This window comes from Parus major, chromosome 11, assembly GCF_001522545.3.
Source record: "Parus major isolate Abel chromosome 11, Parus_major1.1, whole genome shotgun sequence".
Taxonomy (NCBI): Eukaryota; Metazoa; Chordata; class Aves; order Passeriformes; family Paridae; genus Parus; species Parus major.
The window spans coordinates 12,818,795-12,837,704 of NC_031780.1; the positions used below are offsets into that span (position 1 = coordinate 12,818,795).

The window sequence follows — 18,910 nt, forward strand, 5'->3', positions numbered from 1 at the left end:
CGGGGCCCGGGGCTGGGGCTGGGGCTGGGGCTGCTGCTGGGCGCGGCGTGGCTGGCGTGCGGACAGAACGAGACGGAGCCCATCGTGCTGGAGGGCAAGTGCCTCGTGGTGTGCGACTCCAACCCCACCTCCGACCCCACCGGCACGGCGCTCGGCATCTCCGTGCGCTCCGGCAGCGCCAAGGTCGCCTTCTCCGCCATCCGTAGCACCAACCACGAGCCCTCCGAGATGAGCAACCGCACCATGATCATCTACTTCGACCAGGTGGGGCGGGCGCGGCGGGGCTCGGGGCGCGCCGCCGCGGGAGAAGTTGCCGGGGCCGGTGGCGGGGCCGGGCTGGGACGCGCCGCCCCGCGGGGCCCTGCCCGCGGGAGGGGGGGCGCTGGGGGCCGGGGCACAGCGGGGCTGGGCGGCAGCGGCCCCGCGTTGGTGCTGACTGTGTCCTTCCCTTACAGGTACTAGTGAATATCGGCAGCAACTTCGACTCGGAGCGGAGCACTTTCATCGCGCCCCGGAAAGGGATTTACAGTTTCAATTTTCACGTGGTGAAAGTGTACAACAGGCAAACCATCCAGGTCAGCCCCGAGCGCCGTCGCCGGGCTCCGCGGGCACCGCGGGAGGGAGCGGACGGGTCGGCGGCCCGGCGGGGTCGGGGCCGTGCGGGCGGCGGGGCGGGACGTGCCCCTTGGCCGCCGCGGGGAGCGCAGACCTGCGGCGATTCTCTGCTCGAGGGGACGGTGCCCAAGGGGCCTCGGAGTCCCAACAGGCCTCCGCTCGGCCCGTGTCCGCATGAGCCGTCCCGGGATGGGAGGTAGCTGGCCGCCTGCCGCCCCCTCCCAGCTTGTCCGGGCCCTCGGACTGCCCAGTGCCGCGGAGCGCTGGCGGGAGCATCCCTGCACAGAGCCCCTGGGAACCGCGGCCCCTGGCGGGCTTCTCACCCACTCTCCTGTGGCAGAAGATTTCATAGGGATTTGGGGTTCGGGGAGGTGCTTATGGTATGAAAACGGTAATGAATCTGTGCATGTCTCTGCACTACTCTCTACGTACCTGCCTTTTCTATGGGGTTTGATGCATATGCTGTTTTAGGTAGGGTTAATAAATTACCGGCCTGAAGCCAGGTAGCATAATAAAGACAGGAAATCTGACTGTATAATGCAAAGGTGAATGGACAGCTATATAACGCCGTTATATATATAAGCCACCGTGCAAGTGGCTTAACACCTATAGATTGGGCAGGTAGTGTATTATTAATGTGGGGTATGCAGTCCCAGGGTCATTAACGCGAGCTTAGCAGAGCTTATTGACTGTGTTGTGGCATATTGTCTTTGCTGCCTAACAAAGGAAAACTACCCCTTGAATGCACTTCAAAGGCCCTGACTCCGGCGGCTGTGGCTCTGCTCCTCCTGTCTCTGAGGTTTCACATAAAGCCATCTTTCAATAAGTACAAGCAGACCTCTTTTCATAGCCTGAAAACACAGGCACCCTATTGAAATTCTCCAAAATAGGATCAATGTCCTTCTTTATATGCACCGGGTGTTTTGATGTGGTTGTTGGTCTAAAACAGTGGTGAAAGACTTCTTCCTTTGGAGTACATACCTTAGCTGGGTTTAGATTGATATTTCTTTTTTATGGGGCTGGAGTTTCAGCTGTCAAAAGAGGCCTTTCCTTAACTAAGCATTTTGCCTGTTAGACGAGCCCCAGTGGTGTCATTGTCTGACTTTAATTGACAGAGGGCTTTGTTTTATCTTGCTCTTTAGGTGAGTTTGATGCTAAATGGGTGGCCAGTGATTTCTGCCTTTGCAGGGGACCAAGATGTGACCCGAGAAGCTGCTAGCAATGGAGTCCTGATTCAGATGGAAAAAGGAGACAGAGCTTATCTAAAACTGGAGAGAGGAAACTTGATGGGAGGCTGGAAGTACTCAACATTCTCTGGATTTCTAGTGTTCCCACTTTAAATCACTCCTCATATCCAAGTAAAGGGAGAAATCTCTTACAAATTCCCAAGTCAGAGCTGGGTTTGAAGAATCATGGACAGCAGACTTTTTACATTCAAATATTAAAGAAGCTTAATCCTGCTTAGGTTTGTGTACATCTGCTTTGAAGAATTACTACTTATTTTTGTTGTGTTGCAGCCAACAGGCGGGAGACACTATAATTGATCAAACCCCCATTTATATTCTTCTCTCTCCTCCCACAAAATTAGTTCCCATCTCTGTGTCATTGGTGTAATCTGCCATTGTTCCCCCATGGCTTCTGCCTCACACAAGTAGACTTTAGATATTTTCATTGTCCTTTACAGCATATTTTGTAGTTTTGTTTTTAAAACATGTTAATCTTGACTCTTTCTCTGAGTTTAACTTTTAAAAAAAGAAAAAAAGCGAAGTATTTTTTGAATACATGGATGCCATGATGGAAGGGAAAATGCAATTCTTGCTGTGTAGTGGCTGGCAAAAGGAAAAATTTCTACATGAAGAACTATCCACAGCCAAGGCTGACTAGAGTATTTCAATATTTCTATGTAATTCTGAGTGATTGTGAAATTTAAGGCTGCTAAATGTTTTGATGCTTGTTTTGCTCTTGTACAACGTGGCCCAACTAAACGCCAGGAAGTATATTGAACTTTTACTATTACTCTGTAATATATGTGTGAATATTGAAAATTAATTTTTGCTTTAATTCAATAAAGTTTAAATGGGACTTTTATTTTTCTTAACCAGAAATAAGGTTTCTCAATGCAGGGAGGCGGGGGAAGGAGGTTCGGCGGGGTCCCGGGGCTGCTGCAGTGGGACCGGCTCTGGAGGTGCGGCCCCTGGCCCCGCTGCCCTCAGCTCCCCCCGCACGGGGCCCGCAAGCCCTGCGGGCGGTGCTGGCAGCCCGAGCGGACCCGTCCATGGAAGTTTCTGATATCCAATTATTTATAGCATTTATCTGTATTATATTCTCTAAACCCGATCGCATTTTATACAGCCGCCTAAAACCACCTGACCATGTGCACTCGAGGCTGGTACTATTGATTCGCTGGTATTACTTGTTTACCGTCTTTTGAAGATATAAATGCTATAATTTTGCAGTACTCAAAGAGATTACTACTTTTATTAAAAGGTGCGTACCGAGGATTTCGATTGTATCTAAACTTTAATGTGAAATAAACCGGTGAAACGATCCCCGGGCTGTGTGCGTGGCGGGGCTGCCCCGGCTGCGGCACCAGCGGAGCCGCGCGAATCCCCGGCTCCCGGGAAGGAACATAATTATCTCCAAGAAGGGAGGGGGGGATTAATACGAGAACAATAAGCAACGCTTCTCGCTTTATTCACAGGTTCTGCCCTGGAAACAGGCCGGCGGGGCGGGCGGGGACGCGCTCGGCGAGGGGCGGCGGTGGGGAGCGGGGTCGGCCGGGGATGGCCTCCAAGTGGAATACACCAGCCTGCTGTCAGCTCCGTCTCCTCTGTGTCACCCCGCGGTGCGGGGGCCAAAACGCCTTCTGGCCCCTCGGTTGCCGCCTGGCCCAGGTTCTGCTTCGCGCCCCGCAGGAGCAGGGGAGGCTCGGGCCGGCCGTCCTCAAGCCCTGCCCGCAGCTCGCCGGGAGCCTCGGCACCTGCTGGCCAGGAGCCGTGCGACGGAACGACTGAGACTCGTGAAGAAGGAATAATGCCGCCGGGCTGCGTTCACCTGGAATTACAAACTGCTCAAGATAACCAACACATCGCAATCTCTGACCGCACGCTCCGCTCTCAATGCGAGGCTCTTTTATTACTCTCCCCTGGAGCCTCTCACACCGCGCCGCCTCCCAGCCCCGTGCCCCCTTCACGCCCTCCCCTCCAGAACCGCATGGTCAGGGCGAGCGGAGCAGACCTTGCCTCCCGTGACGGCGGGGAGCGGGCAGTGGAGAAAAAAAAAAGGGGGGAAGGAACAAAAATTACTAGGTTACAAGAGAAAGGAAGGCGGCCCTGTGCCCTCCCCGCCTCATCGCGTCGGAGCAGGCAGCAGCTCCCGGCCCGGGCCCGCCGCGGGGGATCCCGGTGATCGCCGCAGGTGCGGGGGCTGATGATGCTGATGCTTGTCTTTTGTTTTTTCCTTTTCCCTCCTCTCCCTTAACGCCAAACAAATAAACTCGCCACCTTCCGCTGAAAGTTTTCCCCTGGTTCTGAGCGTCTCATTAATATTGTGCAGCTGGAAATTACATTACTCCGATCGCAGCAAATCGCTGCTCTGCGGTTGTTACAAAACGCCGCCGTGGCTGCTTGAAACAGCCTCGTCTGCTCCGCGCAGCGAGCCCGCCACTCCTCTCAGCGATGCTCCCCTCAGCGAGCCCCGCATCTCGGGGCCACCCGGAGGCCCCGGCTGGGGCGGGAGTTATTCCTGGCTGAGGAGCTAAAGCCGCCGCCGCCCCGAAACCCCCGTCACGCCGGGCCGGGGAGGCCTCCCTGGGTCCTGGGAGGGGGCCATGGCCCGGGACCCCGCCCCGGCTCCCTGGAGGGGCGGGCGGGTCCCGCCGCCTCCCCGCCCCAGCTCGGCCCGGAGCTGCCCCGGTCCCGGTGTCGGGGAGCGCGGGCCGTGCGTCCGAGCGGCGGCGGGGCTGGCCCGGTGATTTACCTCAGCAGACGCGCTGTGTTTAAAAACAGCCCCTTTCTGCCATCCCTGCGCCGCCGGCGGGCAGGGGCAAGAAGGCTGTGGAGGTGCCCTCTGAAAGGACTGGAGGGAGCGGCAGCCAGCCGGAGGAAGCCGTCCTTGCAGAGCCTCCCGGGGCCGGCGCCGCCCGACGGGGCGAGCTGGGCTTCCCCAGGCCAGTCGGTCACACCCACACTTATCGCCATCTCCACCCGTAGCCGGTGCTTTGTGTCCTTGCTTATAGCGGGGAAATGTTAAATGGTTAATTGTTAAATGGTTGCACCTGCTCGGAGCCCGTTCTCATCCTGGAAACCGGCCGCACCTGGGCGAGCGAGGCAAGGCCAATTTCCTGCCTGGGCAACGCCGGGCCCTGCGAGCCACAGGCGGGTCCTGGGAGGAGAACGGGCTCTGAGGGGGCGACCGAGCCGAGGGAACTGGACACGGGTGCCATTTGAAGCGTTGAGCCGGACAGGCCGGTGGGTCTGGCGGCCGGCACCGCTGTCCGGGCTGCGCGGAGCCGGAGACAGAAAAGGGACTGGCTTTGTCCGGCAGCCCTGCCACGGCCGGTAAGCAGCGGGCGGGAGCCGCGAACGGCCCCATCACCGAGGGGTCCCTCGCAGGGAGGCCGTGTCCCCTCACGGCTCCGGCGGCCTCGTCCCCGGCCGGGGCACTGCTGGGCTGCTCGGGGCCGCGCTGCCCTCAGAAATGAGCTGCTCGGTACCCTGCTTTAATGTGTTTTCAGTTGATGTATGTAATGTCTGATTGAATTTATTGCTGATTAGCGTTGAGCGTGAGTTTACACAACAAGAAATTATGCTTCATTCAGTTCATTAGCATGTCTAGTGTTTGCTTTATGAGCATATCACTGATGGTAATGACCAATGTTGATTGATTTCTAATGCGAATATAATTACACAATGTAGGGGAATTAAAGGGAAAATCCACATTTTTAATTGTTGGGTTTTTAGGGACTGCGTGTGGGGGCGAAGGGGGTGGACAGGGAGAAACAAACCAACTCTCTTCTGCGCAAACGATGAGAAGGTACAGATTAATGACTCCAGCAGGAGACGAGGAGTTTGGTCCAACAGAAGAGCAAGTCAAATGCAGTTAACTCAGGGAATAGTTAATACACACTCGACAATGCAAAACACAATTTCCCCTCGTCTGCCCCCCAGGTACATGTGGAAGCCCGATAAGTTGGTTTGGAAGCGGCGGTTCCCGAGGAGCCAGCGGAGGCAGGGCTTCGTGCATGGCCGGGCAGCCGCTCCTGCAGCCCCGCCGGCGGCTGCGCGGCTCCGAGGCAACGCCGCTGCCGAGCGGGGAGAGCAGAGCCCTGCCCGGGGTCAGCGGGGCTGCTCGCCCAGCTCTGCCAGCGGCACTGCTGCCCCCGGCAGCGAGCCCTTGCCCGCATCCTTCCTGCGAGCTGGAGACGGAGACCGGCGAGAGCTGGAGAGCCCCGGCTGGAGCCGAGCGGAGAGCTGCAACAGGTACGGGGAGCGGAGCGGGCTGGCCACCGGGGCGATTTCAGAGGCAGGGGAGGGGACTGCGAGAGTACTGAGAGTGAGGAAGTTGGAAGCAGCTTGTGTACTCCATCTGATCTCTGTGTTCTTGAGTGTGACCTCTGAGAGTGTCCTTTCCTCTAAAAGGGAAAGGTGGCCTGGGAGGGGAGAGATCAGGGTTTTGCTGGAGGCGTCTCCAGTGGGGTGTGAACAGGGAGAGCAGGAGGGCTCTGAGGAAACCCCTGTAGTGCAGAAATCCCGGGAGGGACACAGACACACTTGTTGACCTGCTTTAGTTTCACCGTCAGACACGGTCAGTGGGTGAAGTGTGAGGTGTATTCTGTCAGCTGAGAGTTGCCAAAAGGCCTCTGTCGTTGCTTGCCCAAAAATAAAACAGGCCTTGTGGTTTTTTTTCTGGAGAGTGAAATAAGCTGTGTGCCTTGCGTGGGAGGAGAGGGCTCGGGCAAGGCTGGCAGTGCTCAGTCCCTGTGCCTTGGGGCACTCTGGAAATCCAGTGTGGGCTGGAGTCGGTGATGCCTGAACTAGGTGCACTTCCCCTTCCACTAGTACCTCCTTCCTTCCTAGGATTCAGAGCAGTGGGGTTTGGGGTTCCTCTGTTTCAGTGGTCCAAAGCAGTGTTGATCCCAGTGTGAGCAGCTGTGCACATCGGGGTGCAGAACATTCTGGTTCTCCCCCATGACAACTTTGAGCCTTTTGTTGGATAAGAGAGGAAAATAATGCCATTGCCTTTCTGCCGCTTTATACAACTGGGGAGATGTGGTAATGGGCCATTATTCAATATTTCACCAGTGTTTCTTAGAGTATGGGATTCCTAAAGTGAAACAGTTGTTCTGAACTCGGGACATATCTGGGATTCTAAAAAACCCTGTTTGTGAAATTTTTCTTGGGGAGGGAATTGTGGAGCTATTGGAGAATGGGTCTAACATTGCATGAGTGTGTCGATTTGAAGAACATACCCAAGGGCCTCCTGCCTCTTGTGCCTACATCACTAAAAAAGACAGGTTCAGATTATTCTTGAGTCTTCATGCAGCGTGCTGCTCATGGCACTCTTGGTGTCAGTGACCTTCTAATTGACTGAAATTCTGCTAAGCTATCAGAAAAAAAAGAAGACCCAAGAAAGAGATGTTGGAAGAGTTTAAGCAAAATGAAGACAAAAGATGTGAATAATTGTCATTCACATTAGTAATTTATGTTGCAAGCAGTATGGTCGAAGAAGCATCAGTGCTTCAGCTGCAGTTATGTTTCCAGGGTTTGTTTTTTGTTGTCTGCACAATACTCATTCAAGGACTAAAGGTTCATGGGAGGACTCCTGCTTTGTTTGCAGTTAATACTCATTCAGCTTGTAGTGGAAATTCTCACTGCATTGTTGGACTTCATGCTAATAAATTTTAATGTGCTTTCAATGTTTTGGGCTCCAGGGTCATTCAAGTCAGGGCCATCCTCCTTGAGCTGTTTCTATACTGAGAGTGTTTTCCAATTTTTCCAGTAGTAACAACCCCTTTAAAAATTAACTGTTTTATGTGGAAATTAACATAGTCCTGAACCTTTTCTGTTGATAAATTCCCATGCCACTAATTGCATGACAGCTGGCTTTGGTGTTGCTGTCACCAAAGCAGGTCAGTATTTCTTTCTGTTGTGAAATAAAAATGCTGAGACTTAAAAGTTATGAACATATCATGTTGCTCACTCTGCAATTCTTTCCATCAAAATTTCTTGTATAACTCTTCAGGATATTGGTCACTCTGCTTGATATGTTGACCTGATAAATACCATTTCTACTGAAAGAATGGAGAAGTATTTTGTTCTTTGCCATGCATGTGGTACTGTTCCTGATTTTGTAATTGTTAAAATCTGGTCCACAGGACTTGAGATTTCATGGGTCAGTTATCCTTCCTACTTTGATTCTCCCCAATTTCTTCAGCATACGTTAAATCATGGTTTAAAATTGTTGATTGGCATGTATTTATAATTCCCTTTTGAATGTTTTTATAGTTTCTTTAGTTGGTTTTGTATTTCCTGACTGACAATGGAGCTGAATTTCCCTACAATTCTGTCTGTTGAGGTGTGGGGAAAGAGAAGCTTCTGATGTCTCTCTTTTTAATCTGGTTTTATTGTTCCTTTGCTGTCTTCCGAGTGATTAATCTCAGTATTTTAGTCTTCGAAGAGCCTTTCCAAAGGCTCAATTGTTCACACAGTCCAGAGGATTGCAGCCTCTAGTTTTGAAACACCTCCTTTGAAATGGCAGGACCAGCTCTATCCAGAAGAGTGAGACGAGGCTCAGCAGTTATTTTATCCACAGCAAAAATTCTAGCTCCTGTAGCTGTGCACTTTGTCATGTGGCCAGCTTCTTGCAGTGCTGCTTTGAGCAGAGGCCTTCACTGAGTTTGCTGCAAGATTCCCAGGCCCCTGTTGTGGCTTGATTAAGCTAATTGAGAGCTCTGCTGGGAATTAACCACCATTAATATATGTAAACCTACCAGCTTTGCATTTGGCTTATTGCGTACAAGAACAACTGCACAGCTCTGACCAAACCTGGAATTATTTTTTTTCCTGTATAGAACTAAGACATCACTGTCTTGAAGCACAGGTTTAACATAGCATTTTGACCTGTGGAAGTCATACTTATTTTCCTAATGTACATAGTGGAAGGACTTTGGAACAAATACACTGAGAGAAAAGTCAGCTTTCCTCTATAGCAGGAAGAGGAGGATCTTTTTTAAAGCAGAGATGCCAGGGCTCAGTTTTGAAGATATGGTTTTAATTCCAGTGGGTCATTAAATGAGTTTTTTTCTGCTGACATAAATTTGCATAGCTGTGTTGTAGTGCAGGTTCTTGCAACTTATTCTGCCCGTGGGATATTATGGCAGAATTCAGGAAACTGCTGTCACAGAAATATGTCCCAGTCCTATTTCCTAAATCTGTTGCAAGCAGTGCAGTAGATACACTTGCATGAGACAAGGATTATTTGGATGACCAATTTTGAAGAAATACATTCATATTTCTTCTTCTCACATTTAATTTTATTTTTTTCATGGAGCCTTACATAACACAAGTGAATTCTTCTGGCCTTGTTTTCAAGATCATGTAAGTATTCTGGATAACCGTTGAGATACTCAATCATTTCAGTGGTAAACACGTGGTGAAATGATGCTGTTGTCCAAAAAAATGTTGTCCAAAGATGCCTAGGATAGATTGCTTGGTTTGTTTGTTTGTGTTATTTTTATTTTTTTTTTAAATAACTGGAATGCCATTGAGTGGTCCAGTGTTATCTGGATAAAAAGATTATATCTATTGTAAATTTCAGTCAGTGCAGGGTTTTAGGTGCATAGTCCCATGACAAATTTTCCTCTTTAAAATATTTATATATTTTGAAGATGAAAAAAAAATAAAATCCATTAAAAAGCATTGAAACTTAATATATCAAGTACAGTATTCATTTAAATAGTATCTGTTATTATTTTCTCTTGAAACTGTCAATGGTCTTAGGAAGAAACCACTTCTCTCTTTACTAGCAGTTTTTCAGATGTTATTGAAGATTTGAATGCTTGTCCTGTATGGGAAAGGACATAGCTGAATTGTTTTGGAGTTGCTTTAAGACAAAATGAGTAAAGTGCTCACAAAAAATGTGGAGAAGACAATATCAAGGACAATCAGTTTTTATTTCTGACAGTTCTGTGTCATTGTGGCTGAGATGGTCATAGTGTAAGGCAGTGTTGGCTCCTGACACCAGGCAAACCGAAGCTGCAGTTCTCTAGGCCAGCTAGTGAGCACCCAGGTTTGGTCATGACTGCTTTATGCTCAGAACATAGAAATTCAGCCAAATCCCTTTGGTTATGCTTCAGCAGCTGGGAAGATGAGTCCTGTATAATCAGAAATCAACTGCAGAATGGTAATTTTAGTTTAATGCTTTTAATGTTCCCTTACTGTATTGTGCTTTCAGCAAAGCTGAAGATGTAAATACAATGTTGGGGTATGGCTTATAAATTGATATATTTAGGAGCTGGTCTGATCAGTGCTGTCAATGTCAGCACTTTCCAAAGAAGGCAGGGCTGTTCAGTCAGATTGGCTTCATTCTCTCAATTTGAGGCTGTGTGAATATATTTTATATTTTCCAAATGTATCTGTCACATCCTACCTTAATGGTGACAGCATATCACATCACACTGTGTCTCTGTCTTACTGTATCTACACTGGTGTCTAATGAATGCTTCTGCACAAAGGCTGCTGTACACCATGCAGCTGAGTGAGCTCCTGTCTGACTCAGATGCTTTTCACTCAGCCCTTTACCTCTGCAGTTCATGGAAATTTCCCTCCTGTTGCACTGTGGCCGGGCTGCACTAACCCTGTGTCTGCTCTCAGGGGCAGAGGAGGATGGGGGGATGCTCCTTCCTGCAGCTGTACAGCACAAAAACATTTCTGCAAGCTCGAAGCAAAGGAGCTGTCACACAGTAGGAAGCACTAAGCCCTTCTGGGTAGGCAAGGTAAGCCCTGGCCACACATGAGCAGGTGTAGCAGAGTTTTAAACCCTTTGCCATGGTAGTTTATATCCACATTAGTAACGTGCAACAGTCCTTTATATCTCAAGACATTTTTTGTATGTTTCTTCTGTTGCAGTTGCTCATTTGCTGAGTTTCCTCCATGAGTTGTGCAGCTTTTCAGTTGTAACTGGTTTAGTAATCTTTCTTCTCAAAGGCCCAATACTTCAGCCTTGCCAATCAGGAGGAGAGCCTCTTGGCTGTGCTAACTCAGTTTGTGCCTGCCTCCTTGTGTATCGACTTCCTGTCATCTCTGAGATTAACTTAAAATAATCCTTGCCTTTAGTAGCCCTTTCCAGTTTTCTCCACTACCTTTGTAGGTTGTTCATGCTGTGCTTTTCCTTTTCTAGCTTAATTTTTTTTTATTGTTGAGAAGAACCCTGTTGATATTCAGTATTAGGATCTCTGCTGGAAACCAGTAATACATTCATTCTGGCTGAAGTATTGGCTCCCCACATCTCTGACTGGTTCCTCAGGAAAGGATGGAGACAGATACTGATATCTCTAGTTGCTCTCTTGAGGAGCCTACCATTTTGCAAAACACTTAAATTGAAAGTGTGTCCATGGAGTGGAAAACAACAAGGTGCTTCATGATTTTTAAGTTAAGGCACTTAAACATAAGCTTGCCAGCTCTGTATGCCTTCAGCTAGATAACAGAAGTACAAGAGTTGTTTTATATTTAAGCCAGCAGATAAAAGTGGCCTTTTGAAAAATGGAACATTCCTTTAGGAGAAATCCCAAGCAATGGTCAACTGCTGTTAAGGTGAATGGCAAAAGTATGTTCATGAAGGCAGATGTGGAGCTTTGTTCTGTGTTCTCATATAAGCCCAAGTGAGCAAGTTTGTTTCTTTGACTAATCAGTTGCTTTAGTAAATATTGTTGAACCTGACTGGTATACTGCTATGTTGTGAAGCACAGTCAAAAATCTTGGAAGGAGTTGCTCTACATTGTAGAGTTATAAGATAGCTGAGGTTGGGTTTCTGTGTCTGGTTTGCCAAGGAGGTAAACTGTACCAGTGTCTTTGGCTGGTGTGGTTTACTTTATTATCCATACTGGATGGGACAGTGACTCTTCCCTCTCCCAGTTATGCATGGCAAAAGAGCCCAGGAGAATTATCCTATTGGTAGCTCATTAAATAAGTATCCATCCAGGCTTGTGACTGAGCATGAAGTTTCTCATGGTTCAGAGTTAAATGTTACAAGGGAATAAAATTCTTCCCACTAAATGATAGCGAAAACACAGTAGGAGGTATTTTGTTCAGGGAATACAGGCTATTGTCCTACCCTTGTCCAGAAGGCTACATACATCAAGCAGAAGATGTCTTCCTTACATTCCAGCTAAATCAATGTTATTTCTTCCAGAATACTGCTGCTTCCGTTTCTAGAGATAAAAAAACATAGCTCACTGTCAGGAGATAATTCCTTCTCTTGGGCTTTCTGTCCTTGACCAGTAGAAGTTTTTATTTTTCTTAGACAAGGAAGTCTTTCTTTATCCCTGGAAGATTAAATTGTCTTGCTGGTAGATCTGCCTTACTGAAGAAATGGAGGAGGAAAAGCAGATAGGGAAGAAATAGAAAAAAAAATAATTTCAACGTATCTTTATAGTCTCCTATTGTTAGGATGTCAATTACTACCATATATCACCTACACAGCAAACTTGTCATAGCTTGGGGTATCTTTTTTTTTTTCTCTCCACCTAGAAAACGCATCAGTTATCCATAAAAAAAAAATCTTTTTTATTGCTGGACTCATCATTTAAAGTTGCTTTAAAGATGCTCAGAGGGATTTACTTTTTTAATGTCCTATTCAAAAGGATGAATGTTAAAAGATCATAGTTTTTTAAATTCCAGTTGTGCATTCTGTGGGAATAATTGAAGAAACTGATGCTCTTTTCAGCTTTCTGAGTTGGCACAGGTCTTGTTTCAAGTGCTGATGCCTCACACAAGAGTGGTCAAGCATGGTAAATTTGGCGGTGTATCTGTAACTGGGGGCTGTGATTTAACTGCAGCCCTCCTCTTGATGAGTGCAGAATGCTTTAGTTACTGTAAACACAGATTCTCCAAAACAGTGTTTAGGAGAAGGAAGAAGCTTTAGGAGCTGGGAAAGCCCCAGATTTCCTGTGCAATGGGTCAAAGGGGAGCCAGCCCAGCCATGCCTGGCCTGGATGGGGTCGGTGTTCCCGCAGTGTCCGCGGCTGTGTGAGGTGTTCTCCTTGTGGGCAGCTCTTAGCAGTGGGCTTTGCCTCCACAGCAGCCAGACACCCAGAGCAGCAGGAAAGGCAACCACTTATTCACAAAATGCATCAACTTGCAGACCTTAGATACAGATATTCCCTTTCCTCGGTGCTGTGGGAACAAGAACTGACTTGTGCTCCTTGGAGCCCAGATATTCCTCCCACCCTTGGAAGGAGGCATAGGTCATCACTACACCCTGGCAGTGCTCATGTGACCCTCTGAGAGCAGCTCCTGTCCTGAATGTGCTTTACTTTTGAGTTTCAGCATTGACTGTGGCCAGGAAAAGTTTGTCAGGAGGGCTCCCAGCTCTCCCTGGGGACAGAGGGAGGATAATGAAAGCAGCTGAAAGGTGAGAGGGGTCTGATAGTTCAGCTCTCCCTTGGTCAAGTTCTCCCTCCTTGATCTACCTAGTCCCTTATGTACAGTCAGTCCTCTATTCCTTTCAATTAGAGCTCCATCCTACTTTTCTGTCCCTTCCAGTTTGTGGATTTTAATCCTCTCTCAAGTATTGTATTGTATTACTTGTATTTCTTCTTTGCTTTCATGACTCAGGACATTTTTTTCCTCATTTCCTTCATGCTATGTCATTTCTTGTGGCTGGAACAGTGTCCTCCTTTTCTGAAAGGAAACATCAGTCCAGCAGGAGGATTAAAGGAGATTTTAAAATAAATTCATAGGGAGTCTCAAAAACTGGAAGAAAATGGCAGCAAGTTTCAATTCAAGTGAGCTTTATTTCTGTATAGTATAATATAATTCATAATGTTATCAGTATCTATAAAAGCATAAAGAAAAGGCAGCAGTAGGGTTAAAAAAAATCAAAAGCCCTATAAAAGATATAAAATTAAATTTCAAAATACTGCAGAAGAGGAGGAGGGGCCAGAACCCCAATAGCAGGCTGTTTGGAAAACACCTTTGAAAAGATCTAAAACAAAGCCAAAAGATGGAAGAAGCTCCCCCAAACCAGCAAAAGAGAAGCCCATCTAGGCCATTTTAAGTGAATAGGTTAGGAGCTGAAGAGGAAGGGAAGGTTAAGCAATTTTTGTTTATGTTGTACACAGAAAGAAGAAATAACCACAAACTTTCCTCTGGGTAAAGGGGATCAGAGAAACACTGACAGCAGAATTTGATTATATTGCTCAGGCAGTGTTTAAAAATACACAATCTCTCAGCTTTCTCTTCAAACTTCCTTTCTGTCTTTAAATAACCAAAAACCACCAACCACCACAAAATATAAATCTCAATAATGAGCCATCAAAATTACAGATTCTTCTTTAAACTTACTTTTAGGGGTTAGTTCACAGTTTCTCTTCTGCTGTAATGAACATGATTAAAAACATAATATTTCCTTCTGTACCACATTGAAAAGTAAACAATTCAATGGAGAAGTATAATTACAAAATGTTCCATGCTCTACTTTCATTTAACACTGCATTTCATACCAGCTACAGCTGCTATTACCAGGAAAAGATTTGTATAACCTCTGTCAAACTTCCCACAAATGGAACTTTTTCTGCCACCAATGTGGACCTACAACTTGTGGCATGGTCCCATGACCTTTGCTTTAAAGAAAAGCAGAACTGAATGAGATTTTGATAGGAGTACATCAACAAAATAATGATGAGTTGCATCAAAAGACACACCACATTTAGTTTATTTGTCATAAGCATGGTTATCTTGCCCCTAAGACTATTTTCAGGTTGTAGGAATCTGCCTAAATTCTGACTTATATAGTAACTTTATTTATTTATTTATTGAGGCAAATGATGATTTCCATCTGGTCTTGTGTGTAGCAGTCTCTGCTTGACTGCATATTACAGCTGTTACCTTAAATGTTCTGCCTTGGGCCCATGCAGCGTTGGGCACTGGTACATTGGGAACAAGGAATGCTTCTTCCAGTTACACAGCTGAGCAAGTAAGGGAATGGGTGAATCTTCCCTGATCCTGCAAGAGAAAGGTTGCTGTTTCCCTGCTCTCAGTTAGCTTAATTGTTTTGTAGCCAGGACAGATTTGATTTGGGAAGTGATGATGAAATCTCAGACAAAACAATGATTTTTAATTTATTGATGTGTCAGGTTGTTCCCACGTGAGAATTGTTACTTCTGCTTGGGCCTGCTTTTCTTTTTTGCTGGTAGAATGTTAGGTGTGTGGGGCTAGTGCACATTACTAGCATTAGGGTATTCAGGACTTCTTTCCTTATCAAATAAGCAAATTCTAGGTTTGTTTTTTCAAACCTCAGATATTTAATTTTGCTGTTGTGTTTCCACAATGTCATCTTAATAGGTTGATCGGTTTGATTCCATTTGAGATAGCTCTAAATGTTGTTCTGCAGAAACAGGGAAATTGAAGATCTCTATCCCAGACCAAGCTGTGTGACCATTCTCTGGGTGTGTCAGATCTGTGTGTAAACTCCAGAGACCCCTGATGGGATGCTCAGCTCTTATGTGATACCACTTGCAAATGCTGCTAACTGCCCTTGCAGAATGCACTTAAGCATAATAAGGTACATATTGGATAAGGATAAAACCAGCTCAGCTTTGTTATGTGACTTGCATGCCTGGTAATGAATAGAAGGAGGGCACACACCTTCATGAACAGAGAAATTTAATATAGTCTCTTCCTGGAGTTGCACCGGTGGGACTGAAAGTTTATTTCAGCATTCCAAGGGCAATAAAAATCTAAATTTAAACTCAAAATGTACTCAAAAGAGTATTCAGAGGCTATGTTCTGTTCAAACTTTGTTTAGGTCATAACTGCTTATGTAAAGTTAGTTTATACCAGCTAGTTATGCTTTCTGGTTTTGAGCAGTATGTCTATAACTAGGAAAGGCAGAGCAAGTGGAGGGGATGCATCTCAAAGCTCAGCTCTGCATTACTATTGCATTTAATTCAGCTCTTTACTGCTTAGGGGAGAGCTGTGAGGAGAGATTTGTAGCACTTAACCTCCCTTGTGCAGACACCTTTAAATCTATTCTGATCCATTCCAAACATTACACATCTCAGATATTTGGGTTTTAAGGGAAATCTGAAAGGCAGAGGTGAAGAAGATGCTGGGTGAGGGTTTGCTGTAGCAGGTAAATGTTATAAACACAGACTGAGTGTGAACAGGAACCAGGTCCCAGCCAGTGGACCCTCAGTTCAGGGTTTCACTGGTCCATTGTGTCTCGTGAAATCTGCCAGCCTGACTTAGCAGAACTGAACATTTCAACTTTTCTTGGAGCAGATATCGATGGGAGTGGCCATGAGATGTCAAAAGTGCTGTCTCTCTGGCTTCTGTGAGAGAAAACTGCAAATTATTAAGCATTTAAAATACTGGTTGGGGGAAATAATTAAAGTTACCAGCCATATTTATTTATTTAGTTTGTTCGTTCTTTGAAATAGTTCTGCTATGGGAAGCATGCCCAATATTTAAGATATTTGATATCACAACAGAGACTGAAGAAGACTAATTTACATAAAAATACCACTTTTTATTCAGGAAAGGTCAAAAAAGTTTCAATATGTTGGAAGACTAATATGCGTAAGATGTTATCTCCAAAACTGACAATCTCTAAAACTGCAAATAAGCACACAAAAAACCCAGCTGAAGAGAAATCCTTGCATATTATAAACAATATGATATATTTTAAAATAATCTTTTGATAAAGGTTTTCACTACTTTTTGTTTCTTCTGCATCTTGCCAGTCCCTCTTTCCCATCAGCCCATTTTAGGTGCCCTCTGTCCATTTTACCTGCCTTCACAGATGTACTTAGAAGTCCTTTCTTCTTTTGATATCTGTTTCACCATGACTACTGCATCCTTATAATTTCCTACACTTTTTGTATTCACTGGCATTCAGGCATTAACATTGCAAATTTTTTTTTTCCAGTCTCATTGTAGTTTCATTACAGTTACAGGGTCCAGTCTGTTCCTTTGTGAACTGAATTTCCCACTAGTCAAGTTTTCATTTGGTGAGTACACACTCAGGATTTCCTCTGATTTCTGTTGTTGGAAATCCAGATTTCCAACTATCCGAGCCACAGCTGACTCAGCTTTCCTGAAAACAGCACATAATTTATTTTCTGTGATTATCTCACTTCACTCATACCAGATTTGTTGTTTCCTTGTTCATTTTATTAAAGCATTTTTACAAGATAGTTTGTCTTCACTAAAATGGCTTTCCAGCCATGAGCAAATGTTAGGTGTTCCTAAAACGTATGCATGCATGTTTCTACAGTACTTGCCACCATGATCTTAAATATTTACTACTCAGTAGAACTGTTACTTTTAGCTGTGGATGTGCAGAGCCTTTTGTTGCTGGCTGGGATTGTGTTCAGACTGGACAAACATCTAGGTGTTTCTCATTCTTCCCAACTTTATTCAGGCATTTATGAGAAAAAAAGGATCTTTTAATTTCTCAGTTTCTTTTACATGTGTTTTTTTTCTTTTTTTTTTTTCTTTTTTTTTTTTTTCTTTAATCTTAATAGTCTGAGAATTCTGGAAAATACAAATTTTCAAAGCAGATGAAACATCAGCTGCAGCCTTAGAGGCTTCTCTGGGACAGAGCTGTTTCCTCTAACTCACTGAAGACGTTGCTTCAGGGAGCAAAAAATACATTTGTTCTCCATGGCACTTCATTATTTGGCTTCCTTGAAAGATCCATTTCAGGAGCTGGTTGCTTCTGACAGCAAGAGCAGTTGCTGCAGTCCAGATGAAGGATCTGAGTGTGGTTCTAGAATATGTGACACAAACATCAGCATGGATAACACTGCTGTTAGATGGTAAACAACTTCACTCATTTGCATGCTATACTGATAATTTGAGGCTGTTGGTATTGTAATCAAATACACATTTATTTTTAGCTGCATGGCTTGCAAGTATTTGCAAGAAATACCAATGGTTTGGTTTCTTCATAATTATTGTGTAGTCTTTATATTGTGTGTTCTTCACCATAATCTCACTGATTTATTTTTACTCACAGGACCAGCAGGGGCAGCTCCCTATCTTTTTAGATTTCTTGCACAAGAGTGAACACAAACAAGAGAATTGTACAAATGTAGCCATGTGCCCAAGAATGGCACAGATTGGCAAAGGCCTGGGTAGGCATCCTACCAACCACATGCACATTTTATTGAGACTTCATAACACCTTTTGGTTTTGTGTGAACGTGGTGTGGTGCTACCTAGGCAGTCCCAAGGAGATGTATAGGGGAGATGTAGTTATTACTTGCCATTAAAAATAGCAGAGGTCCTAGAAAAATAAACAAATTCAGCTTTAGTATCTTCCCCCTTCTCTTAAATAATATTATAGTAATTGAATTTTAATATGTAAGTTCTTTGTAGGTCATTAGTGGTATAATGCTGCACATATGTGCCTCTTTAGAAAACAATTCAGTCCATAATCTCATAATGTTGATTCTACCTGGCAGTTTTATTTGAACTTAATTTCTTTTTCGCCTAATGCTGTTACCCCAAGAGTTATGAGACAGGCATCAGCTGACAGCACCAGGGGAAGGATAGGTATTGATGATAGCATAAAAGCAAGAGGGGAGGAAAAAGAATAGCTATTGTAGCATTTATCAGTATTCTATTAATAGTCTGCTCAGACACAACTGTGGAATAAAACAGACATTCATACTGCAATTTCTTGCAAAGGTTGAAGCTATTCATCTGCATGGTTACAAGGCAGAAGTCTAAAGCTTCCAGGTATTAAAGATGTTTCATTGTATTGTTATAATTGGAAGAAACACCTTTGCCTTGGGTGTAAATACTCTACCTCATTCCCTTTGAAAGGAATGCAGATACAGACAGCCATCCTTCCTAGAGTGCTTTTTAAAATAGTACCTTTACAGTTTAAAACAAAACTATAGCCAAATACTCCATGCAGGGAACAGGGCCAGCAGTCTTTTACTTTAGGGCTCAATTGACCATCCACAGAAGTGGTTGGAAAGCCTCTTATTGTTTTCCATGGTTTTTTATTGTTTCAGTGAAGGAGAATGTTTTCACTGTGTGTACCCAGGTAGAGATAAGTTCCACAAG

At 45.5% G+C, this 18,910-nt stretch overlaps 2 protein-coding genes across 4 annotated transcripts in view; both read left to right on the plus strand.

Annotated features, from left to right (window-relative positions):
- The window catches only part of CBLN1 (cerebellin 1 precursor), a 4,083-nt gene extending 921 nt beyond the window's left edge, over positions 1-3,162 (plus strand). Inside the window, exons 2-4 of the mRNA XM_015639560.3 lie at positions 3-264; positions 456-575; positions 1,758-3,162. Coding sequence (XP_015495046.2) covers positions 3-264; positions 456-575; positions 1,758-1,955 — 580 coding nt within the window. The 3' untranslated portion in view covers positions 1,956-3,162. The remainder of the gene's footprint in view (positions 1-2; positions 265-455; positions 576-1,757) is intronic.
- A 1,439-nt stretch (positions 3,163-4,601) lies between these two features.
- The window catches only part of LOC107209913, a 35,503-nt gene continuing 21,194 nt past the window's right edge, over positions 4,602-18,910 (plus strand). Inside the window, exons 1-2 of one of the 3 annotated variants that reach the window (XM_033517171.1) lie at positions 4,602-5,174; positions 5,784-6,095. In XM_033517171.1, coding sequence (XP_033373062.1) covers positions 4,882-5,174; positions 5,784-6,095 — 605 coding nt within the window. In that variant the 5' untranslated portion in view covers positions 4,602-4,881. The remainder of the gene's footprint in view (positions 5,175-5,783; positions 6,096-18,910) is intronic. The other 2 variants (XM_033517170.1, XM_015640106.2) reach the window with 2 other exon arrangements.